At 45.5% G+C, this 24,362-nt stretch overlaps 1 protein-coding gene across 3 annotated transcripts in view; it reads right to left on the bottom strand.

The window, feature by feature from the left end:
- LOC122551410 (putative methyltransferase DDB_G0268948) overlaps window positions 1-24,362 on the bottom strand; it is a 71,084-nt gene that overhangs the window by 23,305 nt on the left and 23,417 nt on the right. For 2 of the 3 annotated variants that reach the window (XM_043693253.2, XM_087988862.1), the window contains exons 2-4: window positions 14,957-15,109; window positions 8,600-8,760; window positions 4,372-4,585 (exon numbers count right to left, since the gene is read on the bottom strand). In XM_043693253.2, the coding sequence (XP_043549188.2) occupies window positions 4,372-4,585; window positions 8,600-8,760; window positions 14,957-15,067 (486 nt within the window). In that variant the 5' untranslated portion in view covers window positions 15,068-15,109. The remainder of the gene's footprint in view (window positions 1-4,371; window positions 4,586-8,599; window positions 8,761-14,956; window positions 15,110-24,362) is intronic. The other variant, XM_043693254.2, reaches the window with a different exon arrangement.

The raw sequence follows: 24,362 nt of genomic DNA, 5'->3' as shown, positions 1-24,362 counted from the left end.
GAAGACACGGTCCGAGACGTCTCGGACCCTGGCACCCGGAGGCAACAAACCATCCGAGACTCTCGCCCATGTCCACAGAACCGCCTGTCTGTCCCTCTAACTATAGAGTCTCCTATAACTAGCGCTCTCCTCCTCTCCCCCTTTCCCTTCTGAGACTCAGAGCCGGACCTCGTGCCAGAGACCCAGTCACTGCAGCTTACCCCTGCTAGGCCGCCCCCCCCCAACAGTATCCAAAGCGGTATACTTATTGTTGAGGGGAACGATCACAGGGGATCCCTGCACTGCATGCTTCCTCCCCTTCCCACCTCTAACTGTTTAGATTAGATTACATTAGATTAGATTACATTACAGTGTGGAAACAGGCCCTTCAGCCCAACAAGTCCACACCGACCCACCGAAGCGAAACCCACCCATATCCCTACATTTACCCCTTATCTAACACTACGGGCAATTTAGTATGGCCAATTCACCTGACCCTGCACATCTTTGGACTGTGGGAGGAAACCGGAGCACCCGGAGGAAACCCACGCAGACACGGGGAGAACGTGCAAACTCCACACAGTCAGTCGCCTGAGGCGGGAATTGAACAAGGGTCTCTGGCGCTGTGAGGCAGCAGTGCTAACCACTGTGCCACCATGTTACCCAGCTACTTCTGTTCTCTGGCGTAACTATGTCCCTGTAGTTTCTATCTATCACCCTCTCAGCCTCTCGAATAATCCTCAGTTCATCCAACTCCAGCTCCAGTCTTGGTTTTAAGAAATTAGGGGAAAGGTACAAAGGAGACATCAGAGGTAGGTTCTTCATGGAGAGAGTTACGAATGCATGGAATGCATTGCCAGAGGTGATGGTGGAAGCAGAGTCATTGGGGACATTTAAGCGACTGCTGGACAGGCACATAGAGAGCAGTGAGTTGAGGAGTGCGTGGGTTAAGTTATTATATTTTACATTAGGATTAAACCTCAGCACTACATCGTGGGCCAAAGGGCCTGTTCTGTGCTGTACTTTTCTATGTTCTATGCCCTCATCCAGGATCCGTTTATCATAATTAGCAACTTGTACCAAGGCTGACACTGACCACAGTACAGCCTCAGTAGGATTTGATTCTCCTTGATCAGGAAATATCATTTTCAGAGTTAAGAATGAACTATGTGCCTGATTTCACCTGCACATAGAACATGGAACATTACAGTGCAGTACAGGCCCTTCGGCCCTCGATGTTGCACCGCCCTGTCATACTAATCTGAAGCCCATCCACCTACGTTATTCCATTTACATCCATTTGCCTGTCCAATGACGACTCAAATGCACTTAAACTTGGCGAATCCACTACCGTTGCAGGCAAAGCATTCCATACCCTTACTACTCTCTGAGTAAAGAAACCACCTCTGACATCTTCTTATACCTATCTCCCTTCACTTTAAAGTTGTGTCCCCTCGTGTTTGCCGTCCCCATACTTGGAAAAAGGATCTCCCTGTCTACCCTATCTAACCCTCTGATTATCTTGTATGTCTCTATTAACACAAACAGCAGAAAACTCCATTGTTATCCTTTGCTACTTCTGTGAAATTGCAAAAGTCTTCTAAAGCAATCATACCATGTCTGACAGTATCCCTCATGTTTGCATCCCCTTGGGGAATGAATTCAATGGAGGAATCATTGTCGTGTTGGTGGGCATTTATCCTATGTCTTACTCAAAATTGGTCAAGAACATCTGACTTAGATAGTCATTAAACTATCCCTCAGTTATATCGTATCAAACACTCACTGATGGGAATTCTTCCAAATAATTCTCAATTGTACAATTGTGACATTATGTGCCTTTAAGAAGGATTTGTTCTGTCCTGTCTCTTTTGAAGATGGATGTTAGCACAGAGTAATACAGCATGAAAACAGACCCTTCGATCCAACCAGTCCGTGCTGAAAATAATCCCAAACTAAACTAGTCCCACCTGCCTGCTCCTGGCTCATAACCCTCAACACCTTTCCTATTCATGTACTTATCGAAGTTTCTTTTAAACGTTATAACGGTACCCATATCCACCACTTCCTCAGGAAGTTCATTCTACACGCGAACCACCCTCTGTGTTAAACATTTGTCTCTCATGTCTTTTTTCAATCTCTCTCCTCTAACCTTAAAAATATGTCCCTAGTCTTGACATCCCCTATCCTAGATTAAAGACATCTACCGTTAACCCTATCCAAACCCCTCATGATTTTATAAACCCTTAAGGTCACCTCTCAATCTCCTATGGTCTAGTGAAAAAGGTTCCAGCCTATCCAGCCTTTCTTTATAATGCAAGCCTTCCATACCCAGCAAGATCCTGGTAAATCTTTTCTGAACCCTGTCCAGCCCAACAATAACCTTCCTGTAACAGCACAGCCAGAACTGGACACAGTACTCTATAAGAGACGTTACCAATGTCCTATACAACCTCAACATGACTTCCCAACTTCTATACTCAAAGGACTGTGCAATGAAGGCAAACATGCTAAACACCTTTTTAACCCCCATCTATATGTGATGCAAACCTCAAAGAATGATGTACCTGAACCCAAAGGTTTCTCTGTTCTACAACACTCCCACCTGGTGCTGAGGTGTTTGGCACATAGAAAGCAGGGTAAAGGGTTTTTTTTCCTAATTAGACAAAAGAAGCATGAGTGGGTGGACTCAGGCTCACACAGACCTAAGATTTTAATTCAGCTTTCAGTTGTTGAAGTTAGGGTTTTGGAGTTGGCACTGGTACATGCCGCTCTCTCTCTCTCTCTCTCTGTCTCTCTCTCTCTCTATGCTGCTACAAAAGTTTGAGTTCTTTCTCTGCTGCTAGATCCATTCTTTTGATGTTCATTCATGGGCTGAAGGAGATAGCAAGTGAGGGAAATCTGTTTTGCTGAATTGGCCTTTGCCAAGGGTGTGTTTATGGTATGTTGCTATTTTGGAACAGTTGATGAGCAGTAGTTAAATATTATATTATTTTATTGAGTCTTTTAATAGAGTTTTAAAACTATGCCAATTTTTCTCATTTTGTTTGGATTTTAACTATAGCATAATAATGAAGTGCGTTTTGCTTAAAGTCTAGCAGATGGACCAATTGAATCGCATCTAGAACACAATGCCTTACATTTGCCTTTAAATAAGATAAAAGGTCGGGTCTAGACTATCTCCTTGCTATGCTTTGAGGGGTTTTGGTCTGGTCCATAACATTGCACAGTGACAAGCCTAACAATAAGCTCCATTCCAAAGTCTTGTTTATTTTCATTTGCACGCTAGTGTCTAACAATAGTTACTTTCAGTTAGAAGCTGGATTTTCAATTAACAACAGTACCTGAGGGATGTGAAGCTGTCTTTGCGCTCAGAGGAAAGTACAGGCTCTTTCGATGAGAAGTTTGGTTAAACTTGGCATGGCTAACCAAACTTGTCTGTCACCTTTCCTGGTGCTGATCGACAGTTTGCAGGTGTATGGTATCTGACTACCTCATTAAGTGCAGCTTGCAGTTGACAGTCATCCAGTCAATCTTCAGTCATCAACCAGAGATTGATCCCCTCCCTACTGCTCACGGAATTAATTTATAGATGACCATGTGGGTAAATTACCCTCAGTTTATCCTACGAATCAATCCTTTCCCCCTCTCTCCTCCCTGCTTACCAAATCCTCCCCTCATCTTCCTTGTATTTGTTCTGGATCCAGAGTGAAATGACTGGCCGTGTAGCTGAAGGTGCTGCTAGACCCTGAACATCAGCCATATATCAGCCATGATCTCATTGAATACCAGAGCCACATCCATGGACTGAATGGGCTGTATTTACTCCTAAGTCTTATGGACTTATACACTCACCATTTGAAAGACAGCAGGACAGTCCCTTACCTCAGCTTCCTTTGAAGGGAAAGACTGCGAAAGTGTTCTTGCAAAGTCGAGGGAATACAGCCAGGAAGGATTCACTTATTGTTCATGCCCTCTCCATAATTCTGAATCCCAGATTAGAGCACAGCACAAGGTGCCTTATATATGGGTGGGGGCAACTGTCAAGAGACTATGAGAGTCGGGGTAAAGGATAGGGACGTCAGGGAATCTAAAAACTGGGACAGTTGAGAAATTTGGAATTAAGCTGTCAGGATACTGGGACATTGTGTGAAAAACTGGAACTGATTGAGAAATTTCCCTTGAAGATCACCTGGTGACTCCCTCTTAGTGGTCTGGTCACTATTCCTTCCCGAAGCAGAGAGATTATTTGCTCAATACCACAATGTTATTTGTGTGTGCTGTGTACAAATTGGCTGCCATTTTCCAACAGTGACTACAATTCATTGGCATTGGTGCTTTGGGATGTGAAAGTTGCTGTATGAAGGCAAGTCTTTCTTTCAGACTACTTACGTCTTGGATAATCTGGGTCAGGGTTTCAGAGCAATCATCGAAATTCAGTATACAGGGAACTGTATAGCAATAGAGAGCCAGGCAGCCTTTGGGTTTTAAAACCCTGTCAATTTCCTTCATGAACTTCTCCAAGTCAAACCACTGTGCTGCAGCTCCCACTGTTACCAGGTCGACAGAACCGTCCTGGAACCCCAGCTCCTCCGCCAGGCCCTGTCTGTGGAGTGAATCGACAAACACATGAATACAAGAGCTTCAAACTCTGTAGATGTTTAATGGATGTCCTGGGTATATCACACACGCCAGGAGTTAATTCTTCGCTGATAAAGAAAAACAGACGATAGGAAGGTCTGACAGCACAAACCCAGAGAGACTTTTATGGCACAGACGAAGGTTGTTCAGCCCATTGTGTTTGTGTGGACTCTAAAAGTGCCCTCAAACTGGTCTCCTGTTAATATTTGACTTTTCCGCCCATCGAAAATATTAATTCACTTCAAATATAAAAGAGACTAAGGATTCTGAACTCACCATTCTTTATGTTAAAATAAGATATATGTCAGAGAAACAGGCCATTTAGAACAGATCTTTATGCCCTACTTGAGGCTCCTCCCATCTTCTCTCATCTGAATCTACCATTGCAACTCTTTGCTCCCTTATGGCTCAAATGTTTATCCAGTTAAATGCATCGATACCATTCATTTCAACTACTCCCTATGATAGTGAGTACCACATTCTCATCACTCTTTGAGTCAAGACACTTTTTAGCTTAGAGGTTGGTTAGCTCAGTTGGCTGCATGACTAGTTTGTAATGTAGAATGATGTTAATACCGTGGCTTCAATTCCTGTGCCAGCTGAGGACTCTCACCCTCACCTGAGAAGTGGTGAAGCTCAGGTTAAACTGTCACCAGTTGTCTGTCTCTGATGACAAAATACAACTAAGGTGCCTTGACCTTTTCCACCAATACTCTCGATACCTTTAGAGAGAGGTGGACACCAGAGGGGGTACAGTGCTTTATCTCCCCTCCCAAATCACTTTGATTTAACTCCCTCTCCTTCTTGCTCACCTTTTATGGTTTGCTGTTTTACCCTTAATGGGCTTTGCACATAAATTATTCAATCATTAACATGGGTGATTAGATTAGATTAGATTACATTACAGTGTGGAAACAGGCCCTTCAGCCCAACAAGTCCACACCGACCCGCCGAAGCGAACCCACCCATACCCCTACATTTACCCCTTACCTAACACTACGGGCAATTTAGCATTACCAATTCACCTGGCCCTGCACATCTTTGGACTGTGGGAGGAAACCGGAGCACCCGGAGGAAACCCACGCAGACATGGGGAGAATGTGCAAACTCCACACAGACAGTCGCCTGAGGCGGGAATTGAACCCGGGTCTCTGGCGCTGCGAGGCAACCACTGTTGCCTCGCAGAGATGGTGGACTTGGGAACAGAAAGAGCACTTAATATTTGATGGGCCGGTGATCTACTGATAATGTAAGAAAACAAATCACAGTGGAACAAGAAATGTTCAGTTGTGTGTGATACTGCTTCTGGATAATAAGAAAAATAATTTCTTCTGAATTCCCTGTTGGATTGTTTGGTGATTATCTTATATTGATGTTCTCCCTCACCAGAGGGAACATTTTCTCTGCATCCACTCTAACCAAACCCTTTCATAATTTCATAATTTTAGGTCACCCCTTAGCTTTGTTTTGGTCAAAAACAGACCCAATCTCTCAGTCCTATGCATGACATAATTATTCTGTGTTTAAATCTTACTTTGTTTTCCTCAATTAAATGATCTTCAATTAAATGACTAAGTTGTTCACTCATGGACAAATAGAGATAGTTAATTGCCTAACTTACTGCATCCTTTATAATTTCAAACACTTCAATCAGTTTTCCTTTTAACCATCTTTGTTCAAAGTTAATCACTTCCACTTGCTCTAGTGTTTTCTGATAGCGAGAGCCTTTTGCTCCAGATATCCTCCATTCCCAGAGATGGTGGACTTGGGAACAGAAAGAGCACTTAATATTCGATGGGCCGGTGGTGTATCTAAACCATTTGGTCTTCCCTCTTCTGATTGACCTTCTCGCCTTATCGCCATTTGAGGTGTCTAAGGTGGCCAGTTGCAGGCAAGAGTAAATATATAATGAGAGTCAGGATAAAGAACAGGGACCTCAGGGAATCGGAAAACTGGGACACCAAGCAACACATCCAGATTGATGCCAGCATCACGGGTATTGTTGACATTAGTGTCACGTGATTACACAATAAAACTATTGGGGTGCAGAAATTCCAACATAGTCATGGGAGAACGTGGGCAGAGATAAAGCTGTGCATAAAGATTCCTGCAGAAAGGTCCATATGCAGCAGTACTTTGAGAGACTTATTGGAGTTCTACCCCATACACATAACACAGCAAGTCTGTTCAGGCAGCTTGTCACCTCAAGTTGTAGGATTAAACACAGGGCAGGGGCTTGCCCAATATGTGTCACCACCTGCCTTTGCTTCTGACCCTCTTGCCCCTATCTCACCTTGATCACCAACCAGAGAACTACCTCACCTCGCCCATCACAAATCAGCTACCTCAGCCTCAAAACCTCCAAGGATTCTGGGACTTCAGGGTGCTGTTTTGCCAGCAGCCACGGGCTCCTCTGAGGTGCTGTTAAACGCAAGAGCCTCTGATTGGTGGGATCTCCATCCATAGGGTGTTGATTTCAGGCTAAGTCCAATGGGTGGCTTCGTTGATGCCTGTTTAGTGTGTGGTTCAACAAGCCTCTGCTTGAAGAGACAGCACAAGTCATTCCAACCAGCTGAAAGATATCACAAAGGAAATTGTTTGATTTTCCCCCCATTTGGTGTGGGTTTATCTCGTGTCTCGCCTCCTCCAGAAGATCACATGGATTTGAATGGGGCAAGGAGCAATTATATCGTGATAGACAAGGCCTTTCAGTTGTGTGAGACAGACCAAATGGACGTAGCCAGCAATGCCCACATCCTGTGAATTACTAAATAAAAGCCCAGTGAGTTTTGTTCAGTCCATCATTTTTCATGTTCTGATGGTGGCTGTATCAATAAATTATACGGATTATTATTGAATTTATAATGAAATTACCTCAATATGAAGAATGGTGCTGGACTGCTGATAATAGTAGCATTCTGATTAGATAACTTGAGCCCATGATCAATAATCACATCCAATCCTTTTTCATCTTTGCTAATGATATCTTGGCATATCTGTATCCAATATCCACATTTCCTGTTACCTTTCATTTACATACAAACAAGCAACAAGAATCGGCCACCCGGGCCCTTCAAACCTGTTCTGCATTCAATAAGATGATGGCTGACCTGATTTTAACCTCACTGCTACATTCCTGCACATCCCTGATAATCTTTTATCCCTTTCGTAATCAAGAATCTTTCTACCTCTGTCTTAAAAATATCTAAAGATTCCATATCCACTGACTTTTGAGGGACTGAATTCCAAAGACTCAAAGCTTTGAGAGAAGAAATGTTTCCTTATCTATTTTGAGTAGACATCCCCTTATAAACTATGACCTTTAGCTCTAGATGCTCCTGCAAGGGGAAATATTCTTTCAACATCCAGTCAGTCAAATCCCTTCAGGATCTTATACGTTTCAGTTCAGTTACTTCTGACTCTTCTAAACTCTAGAGGATACAGGCCTAGCCCATTCAGCTTTTTTAGATTAGATTCCCTGCAGTGGGAAAACAGGCCCTTCGGCCCAACAAGTCCACACCGACCCTCTGACGAGTAACCCACCACCTTATATTTACCGCTGACTAATCCACCTAATACTACAGGCAATTTAGCATGGCCAATTCACCTGACCTGCACATCTTGGGACTGTGGGAGGAAACCAGAGCACCCGGAGGAAACCCACTCAGACATGGGGAGAATGTGCAAACTCCACACAGATAGTTGCCCAAGGCAGAAATTGAACCCGGGTCTCTGGCACTGTGAGGCAGCAGTGCTAACCACTGAGCCACTGTGCCGCCCAGCTATAAAGGCAATCCAAAAAGGCATTTTAGTTATATTAAAATCCATCGAGCAATCCTATGGCAATCAACTTTATTGGGCTAGATCCCTCTAAGTGTGATCAATCTTTCTAAAATAAAATTAATCTCTCTCAACAAAATGGACAAGACTCTCTTTAATTGTTGCAGTCTGTGAAAAAGCTTGAGATGACTATGGTTACCTGTAAGAGACATTATCAGATCTTTCCATCTTCTTTGCCTCTTCAATTTGAGCTTCACTTATATCAATCCCAACCACTTCTTCAAAGTAAGAAGTCAATCCCCTGGTGCTTTGACCTGAACCACATCCAACATCCACTGCCAGGGTGAATGGCTTCCCTTTCTGAAAACAGGACCACATTTTTAGTTAAACACATACTTCATCCCCCTCCCCTTCCTGAGAAACATCCACACTTAGTAACTCCATGTTCAATTATTGACAGTTGCCCAGCAAAGACAGTGCACATTTAAACTGGTTCACAGATCAACAAATCAAACCAATAGCGAGGGGAAGGCAAGCGCTCAGGTTGCCATCTCCAGTTGGTCAATTTCCAGGAGATTGCATCACATGACCTTAAATTGCCCCAGCCCCTCACTGGTTCCGTACTGTACACACAGCCAAACAGAAAGCACACAGACTCTTCATTGTCCACTTGAATGCTCTTGACCATTGGCCAAACATAAATTGTGGTGCCCCATCGTTGAAATTATGTAACTAGGAGACAAATTATAAAGACATCTAGGAAGGGAAAAAAACACATTAAAGAAAAGGATTGTGGGCTGACACTTGCACTTTTTTGATTTAGTTCAGATTGTGTAGGAGGAAATCTGCCATTAGGCCCTAGTGAGTTTTGTCGCCATATCTTATAACATCTCTTTTATCCAATTTCTGCCCCACCTCAGCATGCACCATTGTCCACAACAACTTGCCACACAATAGACATCCACTGAAAGGCTGGCATTCTTGGAGCCTTTGACATCTACAAGCAGTCACTGTGCACCCAGATTCCAATGACGCCCTGCTTGGTCAAAGACAGAGCCTGAACATGATGAAGGAAGGAAAAATGGCATTGTGATTCTTTGACAGGGAACTGGGAGTTGGGTAGTGAAAAGGAGAGGTGCCCTCTTCCTAAAGGAGCAGTAAAACAGGCCATGTCACCTTACCCTGCCAGCCTGGTCTGAGATTGCCACCTGTGTGTGCACTGATTCCAGGTGTAGTAGGTCAATACCACCTTCACTCCATCAGGGTAAGTGCCACACTCTGCTCTTAACTGTCTCACACTCACTCTGTCTCGGGAAATGCATCCACCTCCCGCTAAGGCTTGTACTCTGCCACTCTTCTGAATGCATCCCTCACTTGCTCTTGTTTTGCCTGCCTCAACCCACCCCCTCACAGCACTAACCCTGTCTGCCCTTCGCACTGTCTCCACAGTCCTTTAAAACACCTCAGAGGAGAGGACAGCCCACACCGGGGGAGAGAGAGGCCATATGGGGGTGTAGATTGTCTGACATTAGCCCCAACAAGAAGAGAATGCTTGCCCTCACAGGAGAAAACAGACTACTCCTGGGGAGATGCAGAAACATCCAGGTATGTACCACTCTGCACTTCACGGCCACTCTCCTATTAATCATGCTTCAAGTCTTATACATTGCACACCACTTTGAACCTTTTTTTATTCATTTATGGGATGAGGGCTTCACTGGTTGGGCCAGCATTTATTGTCCATCCATAATTGCCCAGAGGATAGTTAAACGTCAACCACATTGCTATGGGTCTGGAGTCACATGTACGCTGCAATAAATTAGGATTGCAATTTCCTTCCCTAAAGTGAACCAGATGTGCTTTTTTCCCGACAACTGACAATGGTTTTATGGTCATGATGAGAATTTTAATTCCAGATTTTTATTGAATTCAGCTCCCATCATCTGCTGCTCGCAGGATTCAAACCTAAGTCCCTGGAACATTACCCCTGGGTCTCTGCATTAACAGGATGAAGAAGGGCTAATGCCCGAAACGTCGATTCTCCTGTTCCCTAGATGCTGCCTGACCTGCTGCGCTTTTCCAGCAACACATTTCCATCTCTGCATTAACAGTCCAGTGATAATAGCACTGCGGCCATTGCCTCGCCTAACCACCCACTGCAATACTGTGTCTCTCTCTCCCTTTGTCCAGCAGGAGGTTCATAAAGTCAGCACAGAAATACCGCACCCCTCACCCGCCCCCAGAAGCTTCATCCTCGACACCTCGAGGATTCCTCGCAGCAGCTCAAACACTGACACCTCGATGGGAATGTTTGTGTTCAAGAACGTGGAAGCACACTCAGTGTGACAGCTCCATAGCTGGCCGAGGGAGGAATGGTCCCAGTCCGCTGGCACTCGGAGGGCTGCCAGAGAGCAGGGAGCTGCTCATCCCCGAGCTGGACAGGAACCTGTGGTGTCAGCAACCAGAGATTTCATCCACATGCATAGGGAGAGCCAGCAGAAGCAGACAAGAATGTGGGAGGCAATGGCCCTTATTGCCCAGAAGCTGCAGCGATGTAGTAAATACTGCGACCGTTTGTCTGCCTCCGTGGAAAGCCAGGTGGAGCATCTCCATCACCCCAGGAATTGCCCATCAGCACTGAAGGATGCTGGGAAATCAGACCCTACTTCACGTGCCCTTTCTTCATATGGAGACAGGGCAGTGCCGGACTCACTGTGCCAGTGCCAGAGGAGGAACCGCAGACAAGCCCCACAGCTCTTTCTCCTAAGCACCCTCCTTCTGCCTGCACAACACTGGCAACATTGAAAAGGTTTTGGGAACCATTCTTTGATAAGTGTCAGAGTGATTCCCTTTTCCAGGGACTCTGCAAAACGTTTTTCAAAGTCTGGAGGCAGCACAAGAACACCACACCAACCCACATATCCTTTAAAATTGCAATTGGGGTCCTAACTATATCACAGGAGCAAAGTTCGACAACTAATGTGGTCCTGCCTGAAACAGGCAAGTACTCTGGCCACCTCACAGAAATCCCTTTTAAAATGGCAGTGGCCACAGCAGGTGGTGAATGGGTTGGGAAGTTTACAGAACACATTTCAATGCAGCTGTTAGTAATGACACCGGACAATTATTGTTTCAAATAATTTCTGTAACACTGAGTGAAACTCTTTTTCCAAAATTTCTTTCAAAGCAGGAAATAGTCAGGCCTCATTGTCTGCCAATCAGCATTTCTGACAGGGCAGCATTCCTTGGGTGCTGTGCTTGGTTGTAAACTCAAATCAACACGACATTGTGAACCTCTCACCTTCGGGCATGGAAATGAGAATCCTATCCAAAACTGGGAGTACAACAATAACACCTTTCTTGGGATTTCAGCATCACTGACAACGTCGGTATTTATTACCCATCCCAACTAGCCCAAGCTGCCTTCCTGAACTGCTGCAGTCCTTGAGGTGTAGATACAGGATGGAGTTCCAGGATTCTGACCCAGCAATAGTCATGATAGCGTGTGGCTTCGAGAGGAGCCTGAAGGTGGTGGTGTTCCTACGTAACTACTGCCCTAGCCCTTATACGTGTTAGAGTAAGTGGACTTGGAGGGTGCTTACTGAGTTGCTGCAGTGCAGTGATGATACACAGCGCTGCTACTCTGTTTGGGGTGAAGGTTGAAGGTTGTGAATGAGCTGAAAATCAAGTCAGCTGCTTTGTCCTGGTTTTTAAAAAAAATTCATTCATGGGATGAGAGTGACGCTGACCACATCAGCATATATTACCAATCCCTAATCACCCAGAGAGCAGTTAATCGTATTGCTGTGAGTCTGGAATCACACGGAGGCCAGACCACATAAAGACAGCTGTTTCCTTCCCTAAAGGACACCAGTGAACCAGATGTTCTTCTAACAATCCACAACAAAAATATAATCCCATTCATCACAACAGCACTCATTTACAAAACCAACACCAATTCCCCTCTCTATCACATCAATCAGGCTTAATGTAACTGTGGCTTTAAATCCACACTTTGAGAATCTATTAGCCTGTTCCTTCAGCCTTCATAAAACTTTCTCAACTTCAAGTAACCCCTTCAGGGTTTCAACCAAATAATTATTGATCTGGTTTCTGAAAACCCTTCTGATTTCAACACACCACTCCCTGGCCAACACTCCCTGAACAATATCTGGGTTTCCCGGCAGCATTTTGGACTCCATATTGAGTTCAATGATTTTACAGCCTGAGCATCTTCATCCATGTCCCTCCCCAAGCCCACACACTGGGCCTTGTTGTCACGCGGGCTGCTACTGCAAACACTCCATTGTCAGCCACTAACGGTCTCCATTAGCAGCTGTTGCTTCCCCCAGGCTGACCTCTACCCATTCCTTTATTTTCCCAAACGTTGTTCTCTCTGTATGGGGTTCAAGCTCTGCCTATGGCTTACTCCTTCTCCGTCCCCCACCTCATCCAACGATATATACCAACAGTTACAATAAGAACGGTCAGTGGACCTGAAATGTTAACTCTGCATTCTTTTCACAGATGTTGCCAGATCTCCAGCAATTTCAAATTTTACTTCTGATCTGGCACTTTAAAACAAAACTCCAAATACTGAGATAAGCTCTTTCTTAGTAGTTCTACACTATATCCTTTGTTGAGGAACATGTTTTGCACATACAGTTTCAGCCACAACTTCTGCAACGTGGATGACGTCAAGTTTGATGGTACAGTGGACAGTGAAGAAGGTTATCTGGGAATGCAGCGAGATGTTGATCAACTGGGCCAGTGGGATGAGGAATGACAAGTACAGTTTAATTTATATCAATGCAGTTTGGTGGGTGAAACCAGGGGAGGGCTTACACAGTCAATGGTAGGGCTCTGAGGAATGTTACAGAACAAAGAGATCTAGAGGTACAGGTTCATAGCTCCTTGAAAATGAGGTAGATGAGGGGGTGAAAAAGGCTTTCGGTATGCTTGCTTTCATCAGTCAGAGCATTAATTATAGAAGTTGGGACATCTTGTTATAGTGGTATAAGACACGCGTGGGGCCACATTTGGAGTACTGTGTACAGTTCTGGTCACTGCACTATAGAAAGGATAATATTAAACTAGAAGAGTACAGAAAAGATTTCCTAGGATGCTACCTCAACTGGAAGGTTTGAGTTATAAGGGGAGACTAGATAGGCTGGGATTTTTTTCCCTGGAGCATTGGACAATGAGTAGGTGACCTTATGGAGATCTACAAAATCATGGGAGGCATTTACAAGATAGATAGCCAATACTTTTCCCCATTGTAGGGGAGTCTAAAACCGGAAGGCATAGGTTTAAGGTGAAAGGGGAGAGATACAAAAGAGTCCAGCGGGGTAATTTTGTTCATGGAGGTTGGTGAGTGCCTGGAATGGATTGCCAGAGGTCATGGTGGAGGCGAATACAATTTCATCGTTTAAGAAACATTTAGACAGGTACATGGATGGAATAAGTACAGAGGGACATGGATCAAAAGAAGGCAAATGCAATTCATTTAATTGTGAAAACTGGGCAGCATGGCCAAGTTGGGCCAAAGGGCCTGTTTCCAGGCTGTAGACCTCAATGACTCTATGACCGGTCAAGCTGAAATGAAAAAGATTTTCCAAGCTTTGGGCATTTCCCTTAACCTTAAAGAAACACACCATTTCTAGTACCTATGCCACCTGAAGACTGGAGGTCAAGGCAGATCATCCACTAGCATTTGTAACCAAAGACGCTTGCAATGCTTCAACCTTCTCTTTTGCACTGATGTGCTGGAATCTCCCCATTACTGAGACTGGGGATGTTTGTGTAGCTTTCTATGCCAGTCGATTGTGTAATTGTTCCCTCCTACTCATGAATGGATGTGGCAGAACCACAGAATTCTGACCTGATTTGTTATTCGTGAAATCACTTCACACCTGTCTATGTTTTCCTGCTTTTCCTGTTTAGCATTCAAGCAATGTTCTCTCTGAGCCGCATAACTGCAGAAATTCACCAAAGGTCTTCAGACAGAACCTTCCAAAGCCAAGACCACATCCATTTAGAAGGACAAGGTGCTATATCCACAAAATCCCCTCTCTCTCCATCACTGATGCTCTTTGCCAGCAGTGTGTACTATCTAGTAGATGGACCACAGAAATTCGCCAAAGATCCTCAGGCAGTAGCTTCCAAACCCATGACCACTTCCATCTAGAAGGACAAGGGCAGCAGATACATGGGAACACCACCACGTGTAAGATCCCCTCCTAGCCAGTCACCATCTTGTACCTTGGAAATATTCCTTCACTGTCACAAATCCTGGAATTCCATCCCTCAGGATCAACCCACAACACATGGGCTGCAGGGGTTCAAGAAGGCAGCTCACCACCTTCTCAAGGGCAACTAGGGACAGACAATAAATGCTGGGCCAGCCAGCGACACCCACGCCCCACGAGTGATAAAAACCGGATCTGGTTGCAGGTTGCTGTCATGACAGACAGACTGAGATTGCTTCTGGGTTTCCTGAAACTGTATCCAATTCCTCCCTGGAAAGTGAAGAGTTTTATTTCAGCCACTTACTCACCTTTGTCTGCAGGTAGTTGAGGATGAGGTCGTTGATTTCATTGGGTGAAGGAAGTCTGTATTTTTGATATAGGGCAGCATGTCCCGGCTTCTCGAAAAAGTATTGCGTCATTGTTGGTGTCTCAAGAATGACTACACCTCTGTCACCTGCTCACTGACATTTTAACAACATTAGAGGAAATTTATTTATATAAACACTTCCAGAAAGGCATGCCAAAAGGATAGCATGCTGGAAATCAAATCCCACTATTCTCGGAATTGTCATAGAAGTGAAAGATGTTTTAAAAGTACTTGACAGGAAAACAAACCAGGTTTCTGTGCTTAACAAGCATGACTATTTATTACAGGTTTATGTGACGGTGCTGGTGAGAGCGAAACAGTGATGTGGGGGAGGGGGACAGTAAAAGCAGAGGGAAGTGGTGATGGGGGAACGAAGACAGTGATGGGGGAGGTGGGAGTAATGGGGTGAGAGGGGGGCAGCATTGGTGGGAGGAGGGAAGAGGGGGCCAGTAGTGGGAGAGGAAGGTGGTAATGGTGGAAGGAAGATGGCGTTGGGGGAGAGGGGCAATGATAGGGACTGGGACAGTGATGGGGGGAAGGGACCGGTGATGAGGGAGGGGGACAGTGATGGGGGAGGAGGCCAGTGATGGGTGACAGGGTGCGGTGATGGTGAGAGGGATCAATGATTGGGGAGGGGGAACAGTGATGAGGCATGGGACAGTGATGGGGGGAGAGTGATCGTGATGGGGGAGGGGGGATGGTGATGGGGGGAAAGGGACAGAGATGGAGGAGGGGGACTGTGATGGGGAAGAGAGACAACAATGAGGTGAGGGGTTACTGTGATGACGGGTGGTGGGGTTGTTGATGGGGGAGAGGGGCAGTGATTGTGGGAGGGGATGAACAGTGATGGGGTGGGGAGGCAGTGATGGGGTCGGGATTACTGTTCTATGATAGGAGTAGGTGGTTCAAATAACCGGTCCCTCCCCAGATACCGTTGTGAATAGTTTCCTACCAGCTGTAGCCTGTTCCTCAATGAATGCTGCAAACTGTGCACAAAGCGTTTGTGACCTCGAGTCACAGAGATGTACAGCACAGAAACAGACCCTTTGATCCAATTTGTCCATGCTGACCAGATATCCCAACCTAATCTAGTCCCACCTGCCAGCACTTGGCCAATATCCCACTAAACCCTTTCTTATTCATGTACCCATCCAGATGCATTTTAAATGTTGTAATTGTACCAGCCACAACCACTTCCTCTGGCAGCTCATTCCATACACATATCACCCTCTGTATGAGAAAATTGCCTCTTAGGTCCCATTTAAATCTTTCCCCTCTCATATTAAACTTAAGCCCTCTAGTTTTTGACTCCCCTATCGTGGGGAAAAGAATTTGACTATTCTCCCTATCCATGCCCCTCATTATTTTATAAACCTCTATAATGTCATCCCCCACAGCCTCCGACTCTCCAGAAAAAGTAGTGCCAACCTATTCAGCTTCTCCCTCGAGCTCAAACCCTACAACACTGGCAGCATCCTTGTCAATCTTTTCTGAACCCTATCAAGTTTCAAATATCTTACATGTAGCAAGACCAGAATTGAACGCAGTATTCGAAACGTGGCCTAACTAATGTCCTGTTCAGCTGCAACATGATTAGATTGATTACTTAGATTGATTACTTATTGTGTGGAAACAGGCCCTTCGGCCCAACAAGTCCACACCGCCCCGCCGAAGCGCAACCCACCCATACCCCTACATTTACCCCTTACCTAACACTACGGGCAATTTAGCATGGCCAATTCACCTGACCTGCACATCTTTGGACTGTGGGAGGAAACCGGAGCACCCGGAGGAAACCCACACAGACATGGGAAGAACGTGCAAACTCCACACAATCAGTCGCCTGAGGCGGGAATTGAACCCGGGTCTCTGGCGCTGTGAGGCAGCAGTGCTAACCACTGTGCCACCGTGCCGCCCACATGACCTCCAAAGACCGAAATGTATCCTATTCTTCAACACTGCCGTAGCCTGTTCCTCAATGCAAGTGTAGCCTGTTCCTCAGTGCAGCTGTAGCCTGTTCCTCAGGGCAGCTGTAGCCTGTTCCTCAATGCAACTGTAGCCTGTTCCTCAGCGCAGCTGTAGCCTGTTCCTCAGTGCAGCTGTAGCCTGTTCCTCAGGGCAGCTGTAGCCTGTTCCTCAATGCAACTGTCACCTGTTCCTCATTGCAGCTGCAGCCTGTTCCTCAATGCCACTGTTGCCTGTTCCTCAGTGCAGCTGTAGCCTGTTCCTCAATGCAACTGTTGCCTGTTCCTCAGTGCAGCTGTAGCCTGTTCCTCAATGCAACTGTTGCCTATTCCTCAGTGCAGCTGTAGCCTGTTCCTCAATGCTGTTGTATCCTGTTCCTCAATGCTGCTGTAGCCTGTTCCACAGTGCAGCTGTAGCCTGTTCCTCAATGCTGTTGTATCCTGTTCCTCAGTGTGGCTGTATCCTGTTCCTCAGTGTGGCTGTGTCCTGTTCCTCAGTGCAGCTGTAGCCTGTTCCTCAATGCAACTGTTGCCTGTTCATCAGTGCAGTGTAGCCTGTTCCTCAATGCAACTGTTGCCTATTCCTCAGTGCAGCTGTAGCCTGTTCCTCAATGCTGTTGTATCCTGTTCCACAATGCTGCTGTAGCTTGTTCCACAGTGCAGCTGTAGCCTGTTCCTCAATGCTGTTGTATCCTGTTCCTCGGTGTGGCTGTATCCTGTTCCTCAGTGTGGCTGTGTCCTGTTCCTCAGTGCAGCTGCAGCCTGTTCCTCAATGCCACTGTTGCCTGTTCCTCAGTGCAGCTGTAGCCTGTTCCTCAATGCAACTGTTGCCTGTTCCTCAGTGCAGCTGTAGCCTGTTCCTCAATGCAACTGTTGCCTATTCCTCAGTGCAGCTGTAGCCTGTTCCTCAATGCTGTTGTATCCTGTTCCTCAATGCTGCTGTAGCCTGTTCCACAGTGCAGCTGTAGCCTGTTCCTCAATGCTGTTGTATCCTGTTCCTCAGTGTGGCTGTATCCTGTTCCTCAGTGTGGCTGTGTCCTGTTCCTCAGTGCAGCTGTAGCCTGTTCCTCAATGCAGCTGTGTCCTGTTCCTCAGTGCATCTGTAGGCTGTTCCTCAGTGCGGCTGTAGCCTGTTTTTCAATGCTGCTGTATCCTGTTCCTCAGTGTGTCTGGAGCCTGTTCCTCAATGCTGCTGTATCCTGTACTTCAGTGCGGCTATAGGCTGTTCCTCAATGCTGCTGTAGCCTGTTCCTCAATGCGGCTGTATCCTGTTTCTCAGTGCATCTGTAGCCTGTTCCTCATTGCTGCTGTATCCTGTTTCTCAGTGCAGCTGTAGCCTGTTCCTCATTGCTGCTGTAGCCTGTTCCTCAAAGCTGCTGTATCCTGTTCCTCAGTGTGGCTGTAGCCTGTTCCTCAAAGCGGCTGTATCGTGTTCCTCAGTGTGGCTGTAGCCTGTTCCTCAGTGCACCAGTAGCCTGTTCCTCAATGCTGTGGTATCCTGTTCCTCAGTGTGGCTCTAGCCTGTTCCTCAATGCTGCTGTAGCCTGTTCCTCAATACGGCTGTATCCTGTTCCTCAGTGCTGCTGTATCCTGTTTCTCAGTGCAGCTGTAGCCTGTTCTTCAGTGCTGCTGTATCCTATTGCTCAGTGTGCCTGTCGCCTGTTCCTCAGTGTGGCTGTCACCTGTTCCTCAGTATGGCTGTATCCTGTTCCTCAGTGTGGCTGTATCCTATTGCTCAGTGTGCCTGTCGCCTGTTCCTCAGTGTGGCTGTCACCTGTTCCTCAGTTATGGCTGTAGCCTGTTCCTCAGTGTGACTGTCGCCTGTTCCTCCGTTACGGCTGTATCCTGTTCCTCAATGCTACTGTGTCCTGCTTTCAATGGTGCTGTGGCTTATTTATCATATCAGTGTACACTGTTGCTCTCTCCTGTGTGAAATACTTCTCATTCTGAAATGGTCCTGCTGCACTGGACTAAACTAACACTGGAACTTTGCTCTCTTTACTACCATCTGGGGCTTGTAGTGCCAGCATTGTGAGCTATCTTATTGATTAGTCAAGCAATAACCTGACATAGGCAGACTCACAGTACGAAACCTTACAGATAATGTCCCAGAACACCGCCCCCATGACCTTTCCTGGACATCTCCTGTCCTATCGGCAAGACGGATCCAGCAGGGATCGTGACAGAATGGTGATATACAGTCGTGAGGGAGTTGTGTGGCATTCCTCAACACTGGCACCTTGAAGTCTCATGGTTAAACATAAACAAGTAAACCTCGTCCTGATTAGCAATAACCTTTTCACTGAGGCCGGTTTTGGGTTCTCTTAGGGCCTCTCAAACCTTAATCTCATTATGTCTTGGTTCAAATATGGGCAGGAAATCAGACTTCCAGGGGTGAGGTGAGAGAGACAGCTGTATTTGGATGAGTCTAGCATGGCAGAGGCTGAGCAAAGCTGGATTCAATGGGTATCTGAAGAAAACCCTTGTCTGGTTGGAGTCATATTGGTCAGTCATCTCAGCTCCAGGATATCACTGCAGGAACTCCTCAGTTGGGCCTAGTGTCCTAGGCCCAACCATCTTCAGCTGCTTCATCAATGACCTTCCCTCCATTATAAGGTCAGAAGTGGGAACATTTGCCAAGGATTGCACAATTCACAACTCCTCAGACACTGAAGCTATCCATGACCAAACACAGAAAGATCTGGACAATATCTAGGTTTGAGCTTGCAAGTGGCGTTACATTAGTGCCACACATATGTTTGGCAATAACCATCTCCAGCAAGAATATCACCATCACCCCTTGAAAATTCAATGGTATTACCATCATTGAATCCCCTACTATCAGCATCCTGGAGTTACTATTGACCAGAAACTGAACTGGACTGACTACATAAACACAGTTTATACAAGAAGGAAAAGGAAACTGAGGAGCAAATATGTACAGAGACCTCAGATGTATGTAGGTATGCTGGGGTTGTAATAGTAGGGGATTTTAACTTTCCAAACATAGATTGGGATTGCCACAATGTTAAGGTCTTAGATGGGGAGGAATTTGTTACATGTGTTTCAGAAAATTTTCTTTATAAATATATAGATGTACCTACAAGAGACGGAGCAAAACTTGACTCCCTCTTGGGAAATAAGGTAGGGCAAGTGACTGAAGTGTTAGTGGTGTAGCAATTCAGGACTTGTGATCATAATTCTATTAGTTTGAAAATAGTTATGGAAAAAGATAGTCTTTGTATAAAAGTTAAACTTCTAAATTGGAGTAAGGCCAACTTTGACGGTACAAGCCAAGAACTGTCTAAAGTTGGTTGGGGGGTAGACTGTTTGTAGGGAAAGGGATGACTGGCAAGTGGAGAGGCTTTCAAAAGTGAAAGTTCAGAGGCAGTATGTTCCTGTTAAATTGGAAGGTAAGGCTGGTAGGAGTAGGGAACAATGGATGAATAGAGATATCCATGCCCTGGTTGAGAATAAGAAGAGGCTATGTGTCAGGTGACCAAGGGAACCTCTTGAAGAATACAAAGGGAGTAGGGACATTCTTAAGAGGGAAATCAGGAGGGCAAAACTGGGATAATATAGCCTTGGCAGATAAGGTTGATCCAAAGAGATTCTACAAGTATATTCAGGGCAAAAGAGCAACTAGGGATGGAAAAGGGCCACTTAAAGATCAACTAAGTCATCCATGTGTGGAACCACAGGAGATAGGAGAGATGCTGATCAAATATTTTACTTCAGTATTTACTGTAGAAGTCTTAAGAATCATAAAGGTAGATAACTCTCTGGAACCTGATCAAATGTATCCTAGGACTTTGTGGGAAGCTTGAAGTATATTGTGGGGCCCGTAACAGAGATATTTGTGTCATTTGTAGATGTCTGAATACTGGAGGGAGACTAATGCTTTGCCTTTATTTAAGAAAGGCTGCAAAGAGAAGCCTGGAAACTATAGGCCGGTGAGTCTGACATCAGTGGTAGGCAAGTTGTTGGAGGGGACCCTAAGAGACAGGATTTACATGCATTTGAATAGCCAGCATGGCTTTGTGTAAGGGAAATTATGTCTCACAAACTTGATTGTGTTTTTTGAGGATGTGACCAAGAAAATAGATGAGGGCAGAGGAGTAGACATCGTCTACATAGACTTTAGTAACGCCTTTGGCAAGGTTCCACATGGTAGACTGGTTAGTAAGATTAGATCACATGGGACCCAAGGAGAAAATTGGTTTGATGGTATGAGACAGAGGGTGGTGCTGGAGGGTTATGTTTCAGACAGGAGTGACCAGCAGTGTTCCACAGGGATTGATGCTGGGTCCACTGTTTTTTGTCATTTTTATAAACAATTTTGATGAGAACCTGGGAAGCATGGTTAGTAAAGTTGTGGATGACACCAAAGTTGGTGGTGTCGTAGATAGTGAGGAAGATTATCTAAGATTACAAAGGGATCTTGATCAAATGGGCCAATGGACTGAGAAGTGGGAGATGGGGTTTAATTTGGATAAGTGTAAGGTATTGCATTTTGGTAAAACAAACATGGTTTGTTATACAGTTAATGGTAGGGATCTGGGGAGTATTGTTGAACAGAGAAACCTAGGGATTAAGACACATATTTCTTTGAACATTGTATCACAGGGAGACAGAATACTTAAGAAGGCATTTAGCACACTTGCCTTCATTGCCCAGACCAATGAGTTTGTCATGTTGCTGTTGTATAGCATGTTATTAAGGCCCCATCTGGATTTCTCTGTACAGGCCTGGTCGACCTGCTACAGGAAGGATCTTATTAAATTGGAGATCGTGCAGCAAAGATTTACAGGGATGTTATAGGACTGGAGGGTTTGAGTTATAAGGAGAGGCTGGATTGACTGCACCGTTTTCACTTGTGTGTAGGAGGTTGAGGGGGGACCTTATGCAAGTTTATATAATCATAAAGATAAGTGAATAGCAAAGGTTTTTTCTTCAGTTTTAGTGAGTTCAAAACAGCCTGACACAGTCATTCTCACAAAAGCATACCTTACAGACAATGTCACAGGCACCACCTTCATCATCCCATGTCCCATCTCATCAGCTGGACAGACCCATCAGTGGTGGCAGCACAATGATATACAATCAGGAGGGAGTTGCCGTGGGAGTCCTCAACATTGAGTCCAGATACCATGAAGTAATATGGCTTTAGGTTAAATATGGGCAAGGAAACCTTCTGCTGGTTACTTCATACCACCTTCCCTCCGCTGGTGAATTGGTATTCCTCCATGTTGAACAATACCTGGAGGCAACACTAAGGATGGCAAGGGCACACAATGTCCTCTGGGTGGGGGATTTCAAAGACGACCACCAAGAGTGGCTCAGTAGGAGCATTACTGATCGAGCTGGTCGGGTCGTAAAGGACATAGCTGCTAGACTGAGTCTGCGGCAGGTGGTGAGGGAACCAGTACGAGGGAAAGACATACTTAACCTCATCCTTATCAATCTGCTGGCTGCAGATGCATCTGTCCATGACAGTATTGGTAGAATCGATGTTTCGAGCATGAGCCCTTCTTCGGGCTCATGCCCAAAACATTGATTCTCCTGCTCCTTGGATGCTGCCTGACCTGCTGCGCTTTTCCAGCAACACATTTTCTGCTCTGATCTCCAGCATCTGCAGTCCTCACTTTCTCCTAGTATTGGTAGAATGACTACTGCAGAGTCCTTGTGGAGATGAAGTTCTGCCTTTGTGTTAAATGGGACAGACTTCAAGAAGATCCAGCAACTCAAGACTGAGCTTCCATGAGGTGCTGTGGGTCATCAACAGTAGAATTGTACTCCAGAACAAATTGTAACCTCATGGCCCAGCATATCCCTCACTCAACCATTACCATCAAGCCAGGGGATCAACCCTGGTTCAATGAAGAGTGCAGGAGAACATGCCAGGAGCAATACCAGGCATACCCAATGATGAGGTTTCAACATGGCGAAGTCACCCAACAGGACTACTGGCATCCAAACAGCATAAACAGCCAATGATAGACAGAACTAAGCGATCCTACAACCAACGGATCAGAAGTAAGCTCTGCAGTCCTGCAAAATCGAGTCATGAATGATGGTGGATAATTAAACAATTCATTGGAGGAGGAGGCTCCACAAACATCCCAATTCTCAGTGACAGAAGAGCCCAAAGCATGAATTCAAAAGATAAGAAAAAGCATTTGCAGCAGTCTTCAGCCAGAAGTGCTGAATGAATGATCCATTCCAGCCTCCTCCAGTGGTCCCCAGAATACCAGTTTTCAGACAATTCAGTTCACTCCACGTGATATCAAGAAACAGTTGGAGGCACTGAATACTGCAAAGACTGTGGGCCCTGACACCATTCCAGCAATAGTTCTGAAGACTTGTGCTGCCAAATTTGCTGCTCCCCTCGCCACGCTCTTCCTGTATAGTTACAACACAGGCATTGACTGACAACATGGAAAATTGCCCAAGTATATCCCATATACAAAAAGCTGGACAAATCCAATCCAGCCAATTACGATCCCATTCGCCTAATCTTGATCATCAATGCCAGTGCATGCAACCTAAAGATGTCTCCACAGCACCACACCCATTCCTGGCCCCTCACATCACTTGTGTCACCATACATCACTCTATCCACTCCCATCGTCCCACATACTCACTCTACCAAGTGAATGTCTACTATCACCAATCACCCTTTCCCCTCTTCACCATACCATGCCAACTCACCTTGCATCCACAAAAACCCATGCAGATCAGAGAATAAATATAGGGCTATCACTTTCAGTTTGACATTGCAGATTATACTCTACTGAGAAACAAAGTCTCATTCGTAAAAATCTTGCCAAATGAAGGGAGCCCTTTACACCTCTTAATGGGTTAACACTTCTTGACAAATTTCACTGTTGCAGGAGGCTTAAGCAGCTTTTGCACCCATGTTATTATTCACCCTTTGCGAAGGGGCTCAGCCCTGACTGGGGAGCCCACTCTGTTCAAACTTGTAGCCCAGAAGCCTGGGGAGGGAATGAGGGGATTCTATTTTGGACATATCAGTGCCCTCTGCCAGTATTGGCTTTCCTAATGGCAATTGCACTGCCTGCCCTCAAACACTCAACTCCATTTCCATTGTCCTGTCCTAAGAGGAATGTGGAGGCAGTGCAGAGGATGCAAAGATGGGGATTTACTGGAATTGTACCAGGGATGAGGGATATCAGTTATGTAGAGAGACTGGAGAAACTGTAGTTGCTTTTATAGCAGAGAAAGGTCAGAGTCAGCATGGATCTACGAAGGCGAAATCGTGCTTGACTAATCTTCTGGAATTTTTTGAGGATTTAACTAGGAAGATGGACAAGGGAGAGCCAGAGAATGTAGTGTACCTGGACTTTCAGAAAGCCTTTGATA

The sequence above is a fragment of the Chiloscyllium plagiosum genome, unplaced genomic scaffold, assembly GCF_037043375.1.
Source record: "Chiloscyllium plagiosum isolate Xiang-an unplaced genomic scaffold, Cpla_swu_hap1 HiC_scaffold_7, whole genome shotgun sequence".
In the NCBI taxonomy this organism is placed as follows: Eukaryota; Metazoa; Chordata; class Chondrichthyes; order Orectolobiformes; family Hemiscylliidae; genus Chiloscyllium; species Chiloscyllium plagiosum.
This window is presented reverse-complemented; position numbering and strand designations above follow the sequence as displayed.